This window comes from Neodiprion lecontei, chromosome 5, assembly GCF_021901455.1.
Source record: "Neodiprion lecontei isolate iyNeoLeco1 chromosome 5, iyNeoLeco1.1, whole genome shotgun sequence".
Classification (NCBI taxonomy): Eukaryota; Metazoa; Arthropoda; class Insecta; order Hymenoptera; family Diprionidae; genus Neodiprion; species Neodiprion lecontei.
The window spans coordinates 5793042-5811299 of record NC_060264.1 but is presented as its reverse complement, the minus strand read 5'-3'; the positions used below and the strand labels follow the sequence as shown (position 1 = coordinate 5811299).

General features: G+C 41.4%; 1 protein-coding gene across 7 annotated transcripts in view; it reads right to left on the bottom strand.

The window, feature by feature from the left end:
• Nucleotides 1-18258, bottom strand: part of LOC107217340 — a 166356-nt gene that overhangs the window by 52592 nt on the left and 95506 nt on the right. For all 7 annotated transcript variants that reach the window (XM_046741888.1, XM_046741890.1, XM_015654838.2 and 4 more), the window contains 7 exons: nt 13174-14467; nt 12442-12546; nt 12002-12127; nt 6477-6659; nt 3827-3924; nt 1213-1423; nt 914-1004 (listed from right to left, as the gene is read on the bottom strand). In XM_046741888.1, coding sequence (XP_046597844.1) covers nt 914-1004; nt 1213-1423; nt 3827-3924; nt 6477-6659; nt 12002-12127; nt 12442-12546; nt 13174-14467 — 2108 coding nt within the window. The remainder of the gene's footprint in view (nt 1-913; nt 1005-1212; nt 1424-3826; nt 3925-6476; nt 6660-12001; nt 12128-12441; nt 12547-13173; nt 14468-18258) is intronic.

Below are 18258 nucleotides of genomic sequence, written 5' to 3'. Positions count from 1 at the left end.
AAGAAAGAAGTAGCAGAATATTTATCTTATTCACCGTTCCTTGAGGATTGAGCGGAGATGATGGTAATCCGTGCGATACGTTCCGGGCAAGAAGAAGCGGCCGACATTATAACAAGTTTCATCCGCAACTTTTGTTCACGTGATACATATATACACGTATATATATATATATATATACATGTATGTAATACATACGCGCATTGCGTGTGTACGAATCATAAAACAAGGGCTAATACGATCCGGAAAGTCCGGATCTCGGTCGGTTGAAATAAATCTTCCAAGAGATGGGGGGGAAGTTGGGCGGAAGGATCTCCTGTCTTTATCCACCGGCTTTCAAAGCTCACTCTGACATCGTATACAAACACGTTAGTAAACCAGAAGCTCCCCCGCAACTCGCTTGCATTGTGACGTAAACATTTTCCGATAGGAAAATGGAAAATTGTTGGAAACTTCCTTGCGGGTCGCTTATTATTCTCAAATATGAGGACTTATCGCGTGTGTAGGTTGTGTAACGCGAAAATCACGTGTAGATACACTTTTATAAGAATAATAATATTTTCAAGGTAAATTCGTAATGCATGCCTGGCTTCTTCCCTCCCTGTTATATTCCCAAGTTTAAAAAAGTATTTTCATCCCGAATGGACGTACCTGAGATTTATGACAAGATTCGTTGGAACGGGGTAAAATTCAAGACGCGAGAATACTTGGATGAGATTGAATTTCGTCCAACGTCGCAGTATCGTCGTCGAGTTCTTGGAAACGCTAGATTTCCGGTATAACACAAGAATTTTCCAAAATTCTTGGAAACCGTAAATCACGCGTCATCGGCAAACCGACGTTTCGCAAATTCAACTCTTCCACAGTTATTTTTCGTGGGAAAATTTGATTAAAAAATAAAAAGCATGCGACTCACTCGATGTGTATCCAAACTCGTCCTCCGGTTCTGGATCGGCCTCGATTTCCTCCTTCGTTCTTTTCACGTTTCCGGCGCTCTTTCTGGATATCTGAAAACCAAGAGATTCGACGCGATAAGATCGCCGTTTCGTTTCGTTCACGATCAAGAAAAAAAAAATAAATAAATAAATAAAATAAAATAAACAAATAAATAAATCGCAACCGTTAATCAATTCCCTCTTCCCCCTTTCCCCACAATATTAAACCCCTGCAGCAATGTTGAACTTATAAGCAAGTTCCCGAGTTCGCATCACTCACCTCGATCCCTGCCTTCGTGTACACGTTTCCCTCCAAGTCTCGAGTGTCCTCTTCGTCGGAACTTTCATCCGAGGAATACTTCGGCCTCGGTCCTTCGCTTTTGGCCTGTTGTGCAGGCTGATCTTCGCCCTCTTCGCTGACCTCTCGAAGAGTACCGGCACCCTTCGGTGGCGACGGCGCCTTCTTCCTCAGGGATTGTTTCATGGAGGATCTGGGAACACGTCGAGCGAATAGATATGATAAACGCGTGATCGAAAGTGCAGCGTTTTACGGTTTTACCCGATTCTGCATCTGGTATAATTATACCTAATGATCGGTGGCGAGAGAAAATCATCGGGGATTCTCGACCTGTTCGACTGATTTTATATACATAAATCGATACAAGGCGGGCAGCTTCTCTCTCCTCGAAACCACTTCTTCGCGATCCGCAATTTTCATTACGGTAAATACGTCCGGCTCTTCAGAGAATCAGGCTAATTTCCATTTCATTTCCTAAAGCACGCGATTTTCAGATCGAACCTGATTCAGAGAACTAAATTCACCCGGAAACTCGACATTCAACTCGAAGTGTAGATGTAGCGATGTATATAAATTAATTATTTAAAACCACCGTTGGTTAAAAAAAAAAAAAAAATCGTAAATTCATCACGAGTTGGGAAAAACGTTTGAAACAAAAACGACACTGCTGCATTATTCGGCGCATACGTTGATGAAATTTTGCAACCCTGTGGAATGATTCGTTATTGCCGACGAAAAAAACAACAATTTGCAAATCGCGAGTAATCGAGTTTAATTACCTTTACGTTTGATCAACCGACGACACGAATTATACACCCGGGACGTCAGCTGGCATTGTACCTACATATCTTGCAATGTAATTAAACGGGTATTTAACAACGGCAGGCGTTTACTCGTGTCGCAATTTGGCAACTAGCCAAGATGAACAGGCCGATGGTGTTGCTTGTAACGTTATAAATTACAGATACTATTATGCGATATGCAAGTTTTACAGTGAAACAAGTGTCTTTTCTATTTCACTCCATTTTTTTTTCCTCTCATCAAATTCCGTTTCGACAATTTTTTCGTTTCACGGATATCACCTATGTTTGTGTATTACCAGAATTTCGGTAGAAAAAATTCATTACAGTCGAAAAAGTAAACGATTGAAAGAAAAATTGTTTCTAATCACGCGAATGAAACGTACATGATATTTAGAGCGAACGTTATAAAATTTTTTTTAAATCGTAAAAATTTCTTATTTCAATTCACAGTTTGATCCTTTTCTTTCGTCGAAAAATCTAAAAAATAAAAATATCAGACAATCCATGGCTCGTGCCAAAAGCAAATGCTAAAAAAAACCTGTTTGCAAAAAATAAAAAAAAATCAACATACGTTTCGAATGATCGATTATAGTTACATCGGATATTAGTTCACGCGTATTTCTTACCAAGAGGGTGAATTTATGTGCATTAACGACACGCCGCGTGGCAATTCGGTTGAAAGTTATGGTCAGCAGTCGGTGAAATTATGGTCACTTGTAGCGCGACGATCTTATGTTATGAAAATAAAAAAATCTTAAAACAGAAGAGAAGTACGTCGCGTTATACGAGATCGGAAATAAAAATAATGAAAAAAAAAAGAAAAGAAAAACAGCACCCGTTGACTTCTGGAATCATCATCCACTCCCTATTTCTGGGTCAATTCATATTCCGTTATCGTTGTATAATACACGTTTATATGTACGCGTATTGTGGAAGTTAGAGAACGGTGTAAATGCGATATAACAGCACGTGTACCGATTGCCACGCGAGTAATTACAAAAGCTGAATCGACGATTCAATTAACAATATAATTATCCATCCTCGAGGGACACGATAACAAGAATATTAATTACAAGGATAATACACTGAGAGAAATTTTTATTTCCGGTTACCGCTCGGTCCTTAACTATTTTCATTTTTTTCCACAATCGAAAAAGTTCTAGGTAGAAGATGAAAATTAGTTTTATAGCTGTTACCGGAAAGTCTAGTATCCGTTACTATTCTTTTTCATTACGATCACTGTCTCACTAGATTTTCTTGCAACCGTTGCGAAAATTTAATGCTCGTGCAACGATAAATTGACGTCAAAGCCTTGTTTAAATAAAAAAGTAGAGTAAACCTCGCAAACTGATTTTGCGTTGCAATTACCATAAAAGGATCGACGATAGCGCAAAATGTTTACGCGTACCTCGTTTTCCGTAATTCCAACAATGTTCAAACAGTTCTTTTTAACGATACCTGTATTAGTGAATTTTTCTAGTTACCGTAGCAAATGAAATTTTTCTCAGTGTAACAACAGCGAATACAGTTGTCTGCATAGATTCAGAAATTTCAAAATTTCAATATAAATACTGTAACCGCGTCACGCGTGGCGGGAAATTCGAAACGATCGTCTCATTGTCGATCACCGATCATTTCGATACATCGAAGTTGAAGAATGGAATTTAACTTTACTTTTCTAAACTCGTAAGATTAAAAATCGTCAGCTACAATTTTCAGCGGGATAATTTCTAGTCTTTGTAGGTGATAAAAAGTGATAATCGGTAATCGGGGAAATTTTTCACAAGAATTACCTTCTACTCGGTCCAGCTGCGTCCTGGTCATTCCTGGTGGACTGACGCCTGAAGTCGGATCTGCTGGTTCCCTGTCTGGCCTCATCCTCGATCCCTTCCTGTACATAAAATGGAATAAGTACCGGGCGTGAGTAAAGATAGATTGAAAAGTAACCGAAACGGATCGCGATCTTGCGATCCGCGTAATTGTAACCGAGTCAGATCGCCGAGTATACTTATTATCGGTTTTCGATGTTTGAACGCTTTATTTTTCCACTTGCAAACGGCGCGTACGACGTAGAGGTACATTTTCGATCCTAATTTGACCATTTGTATCTATCGTAGATGCGATCGTCATCGGATGTTCGAAGAGCTGACCGACCTTCCGATCAGCGCGAGTTCGGCTTCTGGCAATTCATGCTTGTATTTTTCTCCCGTTGTTTTCGTTCGTTCTCTTAATTCAATACCGATAATCCCGCAGCTGACAAGACGTCGAAGAATGTTTATCGCCGATCGCATACCGTCTTTGGACTCTATCTACGCCCGCTTATTAACAGGCTGTAACTGAAATTAACGAGGCAGTCCACCACTACACACACGCACACCTAGTTAAAGCGTAAACAATGACGACATTGCCGTTTGAACGTAGCGATGTTATCGTAACCGGCACAAAATTCGTTTCACGGTTGTCGTCTGTCGTCGATAACTTTTCAACTCCGTATCTACGTTACGTGTGTGTACACGTAATAAAACTGCGATCTGTGTCTACTCTTCACGATGGACCAAAAAGCTCGATGATTTTTTTTTTATTCTTTCTCTTTATTCTCCCACACTTTCCTTCAGCCGTTAATACGCGAATCAGTTTTGCACCTTAGGGGTACGATAACACACGCGACGATCGGTCGTGTCCAAAAGACAAGAGTTAACTGACGACGAGCCTCGCGTCGCCTTTAGTTGGCAATGGCCTCGAAGCACAAGTTGCGTAGGCACGTATACAACCGAGGATTTAGATGTTGGTATGAAAAACACGCGTGCTTCAAGCGGCGCTTCTTATTTACAACGCGGACTTCTCAATTCCAAATAACAAATATCAAGCTTCTGCGCCAATGCTGTTTAACGCTCGCTTCTCTGCAGTAGCGGATTATTATACGAACGGACGAAACGCCGCACGTAGCTTGCAGCTGAACGCAATCTGCATTTCAAGTGTAATTAAACGATTTCCAACGCGACCGAACACTCTGTGCGTGTTGTGTGTGTATTTATGTTTATTTGAAAGGCTCGTATGCACTTGCAATGAAAATTTAACGTCTCTCGCTGTGTGGCGAAATATTGTTACAAAGGGTGAAATCACCCCCCGTTTTGCCCCGATTGTTCTGATCTAATAGTCGTCATAGATATGAGACGTGTAGGAGCTTTCATATTTTACAAAAATAAATAAGGCTGCTGCATCGATAAAAGCATTTACCTCATATTTTAATCTCGCTGCCTGTTAATTTACTTTAATAAGTTCGTGAATCTGTTCAATTTATTCTTTAATGCCTAAATCGTTACACATTATCGTTACAATTATTTCATACGAAAGCTTTTCTCTGTGTCTTTTATCTATGACGACTACTGGATCAGAAAGAAGGGATGAACGGTTGATTTCACTCTTTGCAGTAATATATTTTGCGTTCCTACATCCTCCTGTAACCACGTGCCGCGACAATAATACGCGTATTTTCTTCAAAGTGCGATTTTTTGTTTCTACAAAAATTTGGGAAAAGTGGAATTTCGAGGAATATAATGCTTCGAAATAAAAAATTAGAGAAAAAAAAAAAAATACTAGCGTTAATACGTACGTTATACGTACGATGCGTGTTTGAACTTGTTTTTTTTTTTGTTTGTTTTCTTTATTTAAGTCTTACTAAATTTCGTACATACTATTTTCGTACTCAAGCTATGCGATATCTAGGTCACGTTCGCAAAATAATTTGCATGTTGTTTTCCTCCTATACCGTGAGAATTGAGAGACGAATAGAAAAAAAATAATAATGATAAAAAAAAAAAAAAACTTTGACTCGATTAACTATATTCAAGTACAAATAGATACTTGTCTTGTTTTTCTATTTTATAAGACACAGTCGACGAAATAAAAATTTATAGAGCTGTTAGATCGCGATAGAAAAGTGTTAAAAATTACAATACATATATATATATACAACATGCGAATTAGAAATGAAAATCATGAATGATACAAACTCGGAGCAAGGAAATAAATACGAAACACCGGCAGTGAGAATTTTATAGCTATAATGAAATTGGTTTTTGCCGGGTTATTTTTTCGGCACATTTTTCTTTTTTTTTTTGTTTTCTCTCTTTTTTCGCTTTGCCGAGTTTAAGGCGTAAGCTGGTATACACAGCAGATCCGCAAAGTTACGAGATTAAAACTTGGCCGGAATTCAAATCTACACCAGAGTAACACCTAGAGGGTGTTGAATAATTTTTTTTCAAAAAAAAAAAAAAATCGAAACCTCGATGCTGAATCAAGGATTAATATTTTCTTGCAAAGTTTGAAAAAAGATCTCGAACCTCTGGCGAAAATAACATATCCTCGAAACGCTAATCCGTCGTTAAAAATGATGGAAAAAGTCGAAAGGGAAAGAAGTGTGTCAAAAATTTGACGTCTCACCTGAATCAATTCCGGGGTGATCGCTCTGGCAGGAGACGCCGTCGACGGTTTCCGACGAAATGACGACGAAGGCGCTCCGGCGATGGCTCCGTGTCCTCTGGTGCCTTGTCTCCTGATTCCACGTCCCGTCGCGTTTTCGTCTAATTCGCGCGACGACGAGGTTCTCTCATGGTCGTCGGGACTCTGCGACAAACGAATTGTTTCAGAGTCACGTCAGAGTCTCTCCGACGTTACCTCACGCGCCTAGAAAGACATTTTCAGGCTTTAGGGGAAGGCGCCTTATTTCGCGCTTAAACACTTATAATCTCACTGTCCAGCCGTCTCTTGCCGCAAAGCTCTCGGGCTCGGGAGCTTTCGTCCGAATTCAAGCTCTCCGGCCTTGCGGCGAGAGCCGACTGCACCTCACGTCATTTATCATGCAATTCGCTCTCACTCTCTCTCTCTCTTTTATCGGCACATCCACAAGACACGCAATATCAGTTCAGACTTCGACGGTTCTGCAGTGCATTCAATTCTGTACGTGATTCGCCAGCTTATTGCCTCGCGGTTAAAACGAAGCGACGTATAGAGCTTTCAGCGAGCTTTCGCTGTGCGCTCTAGGCGTTTATAACCATGGTTCAGGGGGATTTTAAGACTCGGAGTGACAGGGTGTAACTCTCGGTGTGTTGTACAGAACTTCCGAAGAGGAGAAAGTATATGGGTGAGACGATTTTATTATATCCCGAAGCAGGACGTTTGAAATTATCGTTTCTCAGCAGTTTGCGGGACGAAATTATTTCCCGGGAGATAAACACTTTATACACTCCAGTTTCTGAAAAGTCCTTTATATCGTCCTGCCCGTATACCGTGATTTGAAACGTACGAATTTCTCGTCAAAAGTTTCGTCGTCAGCCTTGATATCGCGAGTTCGAATTTAATGTCTCCCGATCCTCACCGCATGTTTGACAATAATTATGGGGGATAATCGTTCGTCCGTGAACCCGCGTCGTTTCTGATCCCCAAACCACCGCTTGAACTTCGATATGTTCGGCGGTGGGACTGGCAATCGGCCAAATGATTTAAACTGGAACACATGTTGCATCACTTCGAGCAGTGTATCCATCTCTCTAGATTCTTTTTCGGATTCCCAGGACAGTGAATTAGACGAAACTATGTTACGCGTTACGTAGGAACGTTTGCAAACGATTTAATCATTTCCGTTTGCCGGCATACAAATTCTACGGTGAATACAATTGTTATCGTTTACGAATAAACGCTTTCACAAGCTACGGCTTCGCGTTGCCGTTACCCGGCTTTTATAATTCAATTGTAAGGAGCTTGATAATTGTTAAACTTCCCCTCAAGCAACTCCGTCGCGGTATGTCCATTGCAGGGTAAAAGCGGGACTCGGTTATTTAACGTGGCTGGCTAGAGTTGACGAGCTTGCGGTTTCTCGATGGAATTCCAAACAGTCGAGCCTCGCTTTTACGTATCGCGACCCGATATTCCAATCGGTAGAGAAAATTTACCGAGCTACGCTGTATACCTATATAAACACCCGGCACGTACGTATATAAGGTGTTTCGAAACGAGGCACTTTCCGGGATCTTTGAGCGGATTAATTAACTCGAAACTTTGATTTCGCCCTCGCTTCCAGCCCCTGCAGTCATTTGAATACGCCCCAGGAGCAAAGGGCATTAGAGTCCTCAACCATCGCCTCCAACATCAACTATCCGAGCCGAGATGGTGTCTCTTAGTCATGCTATCAAGTCGGCGAATTTGAATCGAGAGCTAAATAGCCGATTAAATATTCCATCAAACACGCGTTTTTGTTTTTTTATTTTTTTTTCTTGTTGTCATTCACACTAATTGTCGCTTGCTCTTGAATAAGCTTTAGGTCAGTCGATTATCTTACATGTAGAGTATACGAAAAGGATGGAGCTGATAATCTGCGAATGTAGAGAAAAAAGTCCGCTAACTAAGTGAGACAAATTATTATAGATAACTCATAATTAATCGCTTTTTGGGTGAAGGTAGTGTGAAGCGGATAAAGGTTGAAAAATTGAAGAGAATACACGAGGTTATTGAATATTCTATTTTGAAATTCAGTCAAATTCGTGCAGGACTTTATACGAAGTTATCTCTATGTGAAGTAATATTACTTATTTGAAGATTGCACTGACTTCGTCTGAGACGAAAAAAAAAAAACAAAAAAACTTTTAACGTTCATCTTCGTTATTGTTTCAGTAGTTTATGCGATCCTATAATAATGATGTAAATAATAATTGTAATAAGACGATACTGACTTCAACTTTTTGCGGACTTTTGTCGATTCTTTATTCTCTTGGCAAAAAACTTATCGGACGGAGGTGTGAAAGTTTCTTATATTTTGACACAGGTATCAATTTTCAAAAAATATTTCATCAATCCTCGAAGATTCACTCAGAAATACACACTAATGATCATTACGCGATATCGACGTTGGATGAAACTTGTTTAAGATCTCGATTGAAAATTGATAACTTTTGTTCACTCAATTATGACACAAATTAAGTTGAAAATTATTAAATCGTACGAGTGGCATTTGGATAAAAATCAAATAAGAAGTGAGTGTGTAATTTTCACGGAAATTAAACGAAATGAGTATAATGATGACGAAAAAAAAAAAAAAAAGAAAATAAGGACATCGCACCGATTTACTGGCACTATAAAAAATCCGACGTGATTTTTTAATAAAGAATCACAGGAGGTTGCGGGGCAGGTTTTACCACAGGTGCGAAAAATCCTTCGACCCCGGGAACACCGAGCTTTTAGTGACACCTGGCGAGTACCGCTGATAGTTAACAAGACAACGTTTAGACAAAACTCACTGTTTACTTTTCCGATGAGCGACGAACTACCGACACCGATCAATTAAACAGCGATGAGAACGATCGTACGAAAATCGGTAACGAGGAGGAAATATTGTCAAGTAAAGGGATTGAAAAAAGTGAGATAAAGAAAATAAAGAACGACCATACACGTACGGTTCAGGTTATCACTCCGTAGTAAAAAAGTGAAAAGTATAAAGTAGCAGTGGACAACGATGGCGGGTATAAGAGCACTTAGAGAGGGTGGCGAGAATATCTAGTGTCACGAAGTAGTATCACCTACGTCTAGGAAGGACACGCGCTTCCGTCCGAACAGCCTTTTCATCGCGGCGCCAAAACCTTGACTAGCGATCGAATGACAACCCCGCGAGGCAAGCTTCTCTCTTATACGCAAACAGAGAGAAGGGTGTTTCGCTGTGGTTTATATTGCAGATGACGAACCGGCGGACGGATGGACGGATGGATGGATGGATGGGTGGGTGGATGGACGAACGGATGAACGGATGGATGGATGGGCGAACGTTCCGACGAACTGACGGACCAGCCGGGTGGCTGCAGCCGTCGCTGCTCTCTTTCAGATATATTGTGTATAAACCCGCGAGTCCGCCGCGCGTACGGATCTCAATATCGACTCATCGCCAGAAGCTGCCTCGACGGTTGGCTAGCCGTTTGACCAGCTGCCCGTCCGTTCCATGCACATGTGTATAAAATACGTACACGCGGCTATGAGGAGAGATTATACATTCGATCGGCTCCGTCGGTTCATTTCGGCTTCGACGCTATCGCCGCCCTTTGTATTAGCTGACCTGTATAGAATTCCTATCGCCTCCCCCTCCCTCATCCTGACCATCCTTTCGACGCTTCCTGTCCCCTGATCGCGATCATCCCCCTCCTCGGCTGTGACGCTACACTTTCGGTCGATTCTCGATTTAGCAATATCGAATTCCCCCCCCAACCCCCCTCTGCCCTTTCACTTTGCCTTTCCGTCCTTTTCAACTTTAAACGATTCATCAACGCGACTCTCATTCCCATCCCCTTCCTACTCTCGGGGGGGGAAACAAAAATTGGTCGGTACGAATGTAACGTGGGGGGGGGGGGGGGGCATTAATCGATGGGATTTGTTTGAAGAATATTATTGCACGCGTAATTCCAACACCTCGATTTTATTTCGACCGCAAGATCGGATTGTTGGATACCCTTGAAATATACCCTGGGTTAAGGATTTTTTTAGTCGAAACGATTGTTGAAAACTACCGCTTCGATAATAAGAATCGGAGAAAACGATCGTCGGACAATTAATATTCTTGACAGTTAAAAAATTCGAAACATGGACTTCGGTAAGTCAAGATCACGATGAAGAACAGGTTTGTCTCTTGGTGCGAGTTCTTCGCCTCGTTTAGATAACACACAATGTATACAAGCGTGGTAAATAAACTGGCAGGCACGTTAGGATACACAGTATTTATCGTGTGAAAAGTTAACTGACATACAGGCTAGAAATGTCTACATCGTAACGGTGTAGTTTTCTTTTTTCTTCGTTGGAGAGAAAAAAACAAAAAAAAAAATAAAAATAAAAAATTACTCGATCAAGATTCACAAATTTGTCTACGGACTGTAAATGAATCGTCGTACCGAGTCAATTTTTTCAATCAAATTTTACACCGATCAACGACGTACTGTAGTAATTGAAAAAAAGCTGGATTACAAATTTCATTTATGATACTGAAAAGTAGCGTAACACAAAACGACTGTGCCCGATGCCAAAAAATAAGATTCCGCGTTATTTATCGAATCGGAAGGCATCGAAACATCATTGTCGTTCATTACCATACCGCGAACAATACAACTATAAATTACCAGTGCTAAAACAGAACACAAACGAGGTTTTCAGACGGTATTAATCGTGTAGGAAATGGGTAAGTACGATTTATCGAGGTCAGAAACGAGGCAGCGCCGACTTCGAATTGACGGGATTGGAACGCGGTTTTTTTTTTTTTTGTTTTTTTACACCTCTCCTTCCTTTTTCCTATACATTTATAGCTCGCTCGATTATTTCACCTCGGAGCTAGACGCCGGTCGTCTACGATAAATCCGAATTAATTCGTCACGGATCAACGATGTCAATCAACGATTCAAATCCACCGCCGTGTCGCGTTAACTCGATGCCTATATCGCGAATAACTTAACATTAATTCGCTTAACCGTTGATCCTTTTGATTCTTGATTCGATCGTAAACGCGAGACTGAGAACGAGAAGTAGGCAAAAGAAAAGAAATAAATACAACATTTCGTACACGCAATTATATCGTCTCGAATTTTATTGTTCCGGATTTTCGCTCTCCGGATTTCCAAATAACCGCGATTCCCAGTAATTACTATTATTTTTGTTGTTGTTATTATTATTATTATTATTATTATCATCATTATTATTGTCCTCTCGGACTGTATCAAGTCGAATTTCGCTGATATTCGCTGATGTGAAAACGGTCGCCGTGATTGCGTCGAATGTAGGTTATAAGGTGGTACTTGCTGCGCCAATCAAACCCTCGCCAAATTGTATCACACATATATGTATGTGTATATATATACACAGTCATATAAATCGTGTAATCCTAACGAAGATCGATACGCTCGTGCAGAAATATTGGGGAAAAATATATTTTCGTTTCAACTCACCAAGTGGACAAGCGACTGGACGAGAAGACAGACGGGATTCCCGGCGGCTTGAATAGCTTGAACAGCCCTTTCGTGAGTGCTGTTTCTGAGATCAATGCCGTCGACTTCTATTATCCGATCTCCTGTCTGTGAAGAGAGAGAAAGAGAGAGTGAAAAGAATTAAAACAACGATAGATAATCAAGTGACCCGGGTCTGTGGGTGATTAATTTCGATAAAAGATAATCAGAGGGGTGAAGCTGTTATTCGGTATTCAGGGAAGCTGAAATTGAACAACGAGGCCGATTTTCGTGGGTTAATTAACCGCTATTTTCCGAAGCCATTAGTTAATTTCAATCGAGTACCTCCTGGGATGTTTAGGACACATCGCGTCGAGTACAGGCGACTCGTCGCATGCTGGATATGAAGTTAGTTACTGTTAAATAGTCGAGTAGACGATTACCTTGAGGTCTCCTGTTCTTCCTGCTGGGCTGTTCGGCAATACGTTTTTTATGAAAATGCCCGAGATGTTTTGCGACGTGTTTGGGCCCCCGTGGTACAGGTCGACCTGAAATCATTGTAGGGGGTTCCGTTGTGAGAAAAGTCACTTTGATCCACACGGGAAGTAAACGATGCGGATCTAGGTGTAGAGGAATTTCGTTCCAATTAGGAGTGTTTGTAATGTTTGAGCGAAAAAGAACGACGACTTGACGTCACCCGGATCACAGATTTCTCTTAAAATCGATCGCTCAAAATTAGCCCATCGACGTTTTCTGTCTCTTCGAGTAAAAACGCGGCTTGATTTTTCACACAAAATGACGAAAAATTTCTGCGACTGGTTGATTATTTGGATTTCGTACCGAACGGGGATTTCTATAAATTGCAAGATACTCGAGACGATTGCAACGGATCGTCAAACTGTTTCTGATCTGAATCGATAAGTATCGAAGTGTAATCGTCCACATCTATGAGGCTCAAGTTCGTAACGTCAACGTAACGAAACATCGGTGAAAAATTCATTACTGCGCAATTTTAGGACGACTTTCAAGTAGTTTGCTATGGAAAATATGATTACATTTTATTTATCATGGTTCGCTAAATTTTGGACATTCCAAAAGGAGCGAAGTAACGATTTTTCCTCGGGATGCATCGTTGCAGTAACGTCGCTAACTTAATTCTCATCCGCAAATCTCACCTTGCCGCCAACGATGCTGAGCCCAAGACTAGACTTGGGTTCTCTATAAATCTCGACCATCCTTTCGGGGCCCCAATGCTTGGCCCAAACAACGTTCCCATCCTTATCCTTGTAATTATGAGTGACGGTCATGTCGCTCCTGCCGTCAACGAGTACAATGATGGGTGAGTTTGAAGCGGTGGATTCTTCGGGCGGTTCGGGACAATGAAAAGGGAACTTCCGGTCCTTGAGTACCGTCTGCGTCCGTTCGAGTTCCTCGTCCTCGGCCACCTGGGTACCCTTCGACTCCTGGTAAGTCTGTACCTCGACCTCCCGCCTGCCGGATTCCAGAGACTTCTGGTCCCCGTTGACTCCTCGTCGGAAAAAAATCGTCGCCCTCAAAGGACTGTCAGGAATGTCCTCCGGTGCGCACTGGACGCTTTTCGACTCCTGCTCAGTCTGGACCTCGACTTCGCGCCTGGGACTGGCGTTGGGTGAAGGTGTGGCCGTTTTCTGCCTGAAGAATGTCTTCAGCTGTGAGAATGTCTCGGCCAAATCGTCCGGCTCGCACTGAGTGCCCTTGGTCTCGGCCTGGGTCTGGGTCTGAACCTCCCTCCTGGGACTTCCACCTTCCGCTACGCTGCGGCAGCTCGATTCCGAGTCGCTCGCTTCGGTTCCACCGCACTGGGTACTCTTAGTCTCTTGATGGGTCTGGGTCTCGGCCTCGCGTCTCGGAGCTTCCGGTTCGCGGTCGGAAAGCTCCTCCAACCGCGCCTCGAGCGTCTGTCTCTGGTACTCGAGCGAGTGCTGCTTGCCGATCGGTTTGTCCTTGCCCTCGTCCTCCTGCTCGAGGAGCGACCGTCTCTCCTGCAGGAACTTCTCGTGTTCCCGCTGACGTTCTAGCGCCTTCTGTCGCTGCTCTTCCGCCTCCTTGTCTGTCGTCAGAATCTGCTGGACACCCCCCGAAGCCTCTTGGGACCGCTTGGACGGCTGCTGAAGCCGCGAGACGAACGGCTCCGGATCTTTTGTTGATACGGAAAATGCCCCTGTAAAATCACGCTCGCGGAGACGTTGGTTAACGCTCTTGTAGCCGCTGCACTCGTGCTTCTTCAAGGGGAAATCACTCTTGTATACCGTCTTCGTCACCACTTCAGGCTTTCTTTTTGCTTCCCCTGAGGATTCGCTACAGTGACGAGGTTCCTTCGGATGCGGTTCAGAGGTCAGGGATTCCCCGTTGCAGGTTTTTAGGACTTCCGGTTCTTCACCAACGGTTTCCTTCGGCCTAGCAGAGGGTGTATCAGCTTCTGGTAACGATCTGGAACGAATGGTTGAAAAAAATCGATATAAATGACCTAAGTAGTTGACGTGGCATTTTTATAACTTTAGAATTCATAAGGATACGTAACGTTTAAAACGGTAAACTGCAAAAATTGCATCGATGTATCATCGTCAAGCTATTTGTCTTAGCATCAAAAACAATTAAACAATCGAATGAAAATATGTCAGACGTATAGAGTATAACTAAAAATTAGCTGCATAGTTTCGTACGTGAAGAAAAATTTTCTAAAAAATATCTTGAAATATATTTTCACCAAAATATCTCATTAGCCTGATTTTTCGTACTTTAGAAATGAGAAAAATCAGAAATAGAAACAGACAGATTACAATTAATCTCCTCGCGCGTCTTAATTATCTTCGAAGCAAATTCTCGGTCGTTTCGAAGACGTGACGGATGCCAAAAATGCGTCTAGATAGCGTCTGGCATTCGCACAAGCACAAGAACAACACGTATTCATCCGCCTTGTCAAAGACTGGCCCAAAATACGTGGGCCGTTCGAATTTCGACGTGCAAAATCATTCGCAGCTTTAATACGGTTAACGCAGCCTACCATCGGGCATTTGTCAATTTGTTCAAAACGGTTTCGTTACACTTACGTATGAATTCGCATACGTGTTTTCATCCGAAACTCCTCATGTTATATATACGCACACTAGACGAATTGCCTTGGAGACAAATCTACGCGACGAAATCGTCGTCCGTCATTCCTTTCGGCTGTTAATTCTTCGATTATTACTATTATTATTATTATTTTTGAATCTTTTTGCGCACTCAAAGATATCGCGAGATCACGCGATATGACTCACTGCGAACCACCCACATAACGACCCTTGATTCGACGATATAAACGGTGCTTTGAACAGCGAGCAAAGTGCCGCAAGAGTGCAATAATCGTAACTGTTCGACGTTTAATAGAACTCTGGATGGATAAATTAATAACGAGTCGCAGGATGTAATAATGTCAGTGAGATAAAAATTGCGGAGTAGTTACGTTACGGCGGTTTCGTTGCGTCACACGTGACGTCGGATCGACGCAGTATATTGTATATGATATACTACGTTGCGACGGACGGAAATGAAGCTCGTGCGGTTAATATAATCCGGAAAAGCTCGACTTGCGCGTTTACTCAGCTCGCGTGGATACGCATATGTATATACACGCCAAAGATATACCGACAAGATGTACGATTGGCACAGTTTCTTCCCATCCTAATTCCATCTCGCTCCGATTTTTCTCTCCTCTTCTTTTCGACGCGGTAGAAAATTTTTTCGCAAGATTTATTATATTTACGTTGTGAAAGCACGTGCGTGTGTGTTACACGTACAGGGTGACGGCTTGTGCTAGCTCTGTCTCTCCCCGAGTTCGTCGTAAGTATAAAAATTGTGCGTTAAGTCGGTGAAATCCGACGGGAGCTTTTGACTCTGGCTTAAAAGAAGCCGAACCCTAATGCGTGTGTATGTGTTACGTACGCGACGGTTGGCGGACGTGAGTCATAACGTTGGTACATGAACACGTTACACTGACACGAGTAGGTAAGCCGCGCTAATAAAATAATAAAGTATAATTTAAGGCTTCTGAGGCAAAGCTAATAATTGCGGAAGAAAGATATATTACGTATATTTATACATACATGCGTAAATAAGCGCGTACCTCGAGAAAATTTTAATCAATAATAATTAGTCGAGGTGCTGGTGTTTCAAATATATATATATATATACATATATATACATGCATGCATGCATAAATTTACAAATTTTTTTCAAGGATTTCTTGCAATCATTCCCACAATTATTTATCGTTTGTTTAAGCAATTATTAGGAATTCATTGAGAATCATACCGCCGTACAGTTCTTATTAATTGTTATTGTTAATGATATGTTTACGATACGTCACGAATTTGGGTTGAATAACCAAGTTTAAAATTTTTAACATCAATGTTTAAAACTGCACGGGTAATCCTGGACAATGAAATATGTTGACGACATATTTTACTACCTCAACGAGAGGATAAAATATGTATTTTTCACGAGCCCAGGTTTTACGATATTTATTCGCGAAACGGAAGATAAACATTTATAAATTTACAGTTTTTCATTCAGGTTGCGATGTCGCTTCCTGTGCGTTAGATTACTCAAAAAATTAATCAGCGATTTATTTTCTCGCAATTACCGTTCTTTTGAGGATAAATTTAGGCTGAATTCTACGGAAAGAACAACATGATATTAACTACACCTTACCAACGACGAATATAATCGAATATTGATGAAATTTTCATAGTTTGAGCCACGATTTAAATCAATTCAAAAGCGTTTCGCGTGGACATGATGAAATGCAGGGAGAACGACGGTGATAGAAATATGATAAACCCGGGCTCTTGAATCTCGAAATACGATGTACCAATTATTAGCCAACGGCATTCGTGGGACATGAACAGGGAGAAGAAAAAGAGAAAGATTTATTTCACTAACGATCTCATAAGTCACGGTTGAGTGGCTGCCGAATCAATTTCCGCACGTGTGGACGGATGATACAATGAGTAGAGTAAAAGAGCAGGAAAAAAAAAAAAATGAACCGAGACTAAACAAATCGACAAGTTTTTTACGACGAGGATACGATCATGAAACGTCAAAGCCGTAGAATCCGATTGATAAGTACGAAGGAGGACTGTAACGGTAGTCAATTCGTGCTAATTATATCACCGACAATGAGGCGTGTAATTAATCCGTCACACTTACAACAATACCAAACATGCATGTTTAACCAACGTCAAATGTAACGTATGAGTAAATAAAATTGAAGAATTTCTATCCTTTGTTGTAATTTTTTTGTTTGTTTAACCGTTTCGTTACTCGGAGTACGCATTCGGACAAAAAGCGTGTCGCGTTTTTGATCACAACGATATCTAAATCGTCAGTAACAAAGTCAAAGAGCCAAGCATTCATTTTACACCAGCGTGATAATTCGATGTCGTGAAATTATTTAACGCACTATTTTCAAAATATCGAATATCTGATTTTTTATTAGACTTTATTACAATTTCGCTGCATCGGTGAAGAATTATGACAGTTCTTAACGTATCTCGCGGTGTTTTATCGCCCATGCACTTCAATCCCACAATAAATTAATCGTATGCGTATACGGTTATCATATATTATTATAACGCATGTGATCATCGAGCACGGTACCCAAATATATTTTATCATTATACGCGCGCCTGCCGGGCAGCAAACTCGAGTTAGTTATACTCGACCTAGATATGTACGGGTTATGGGTATACTCGAATACTGCACATTTTATTGCACCCTGCAGCTGAGGCGGTTGGCTTTGATGGTATCCAAAGAATTCTCGTACAAACTCTCAATTAACTTACCGCTGCTCGCAATAAAATATAATTTATCACGTTACATCATTGTGTTGCATTTTTTCCCCGCTTTCATTTTCAAAAATTATCCCGCAGAGATTAAAAATGGAAGGAAAGTAGCGCGCGAACGTTACCGTCAAGTCTTTAAAAATAAACTTGTCAATCGGTTAAGTTTGCCACTATGAAACACTCCGACATATTCTTTGATGAAATTGACGTAAGCTTGAGGATCCACCGATATTCTCAAATGATATCGATCGATTGCGACGCGGTAGAAAAACTTTGAAGATGACGCAAACTCGCCTTACCTGCGACGAAATTTCCGGTACTTGTTGTATCCAGTTTTATTTTGTCAAAACGAGTCCACACTCTGGTCTCCACGTTTTTGAATATAACGTCATCGAC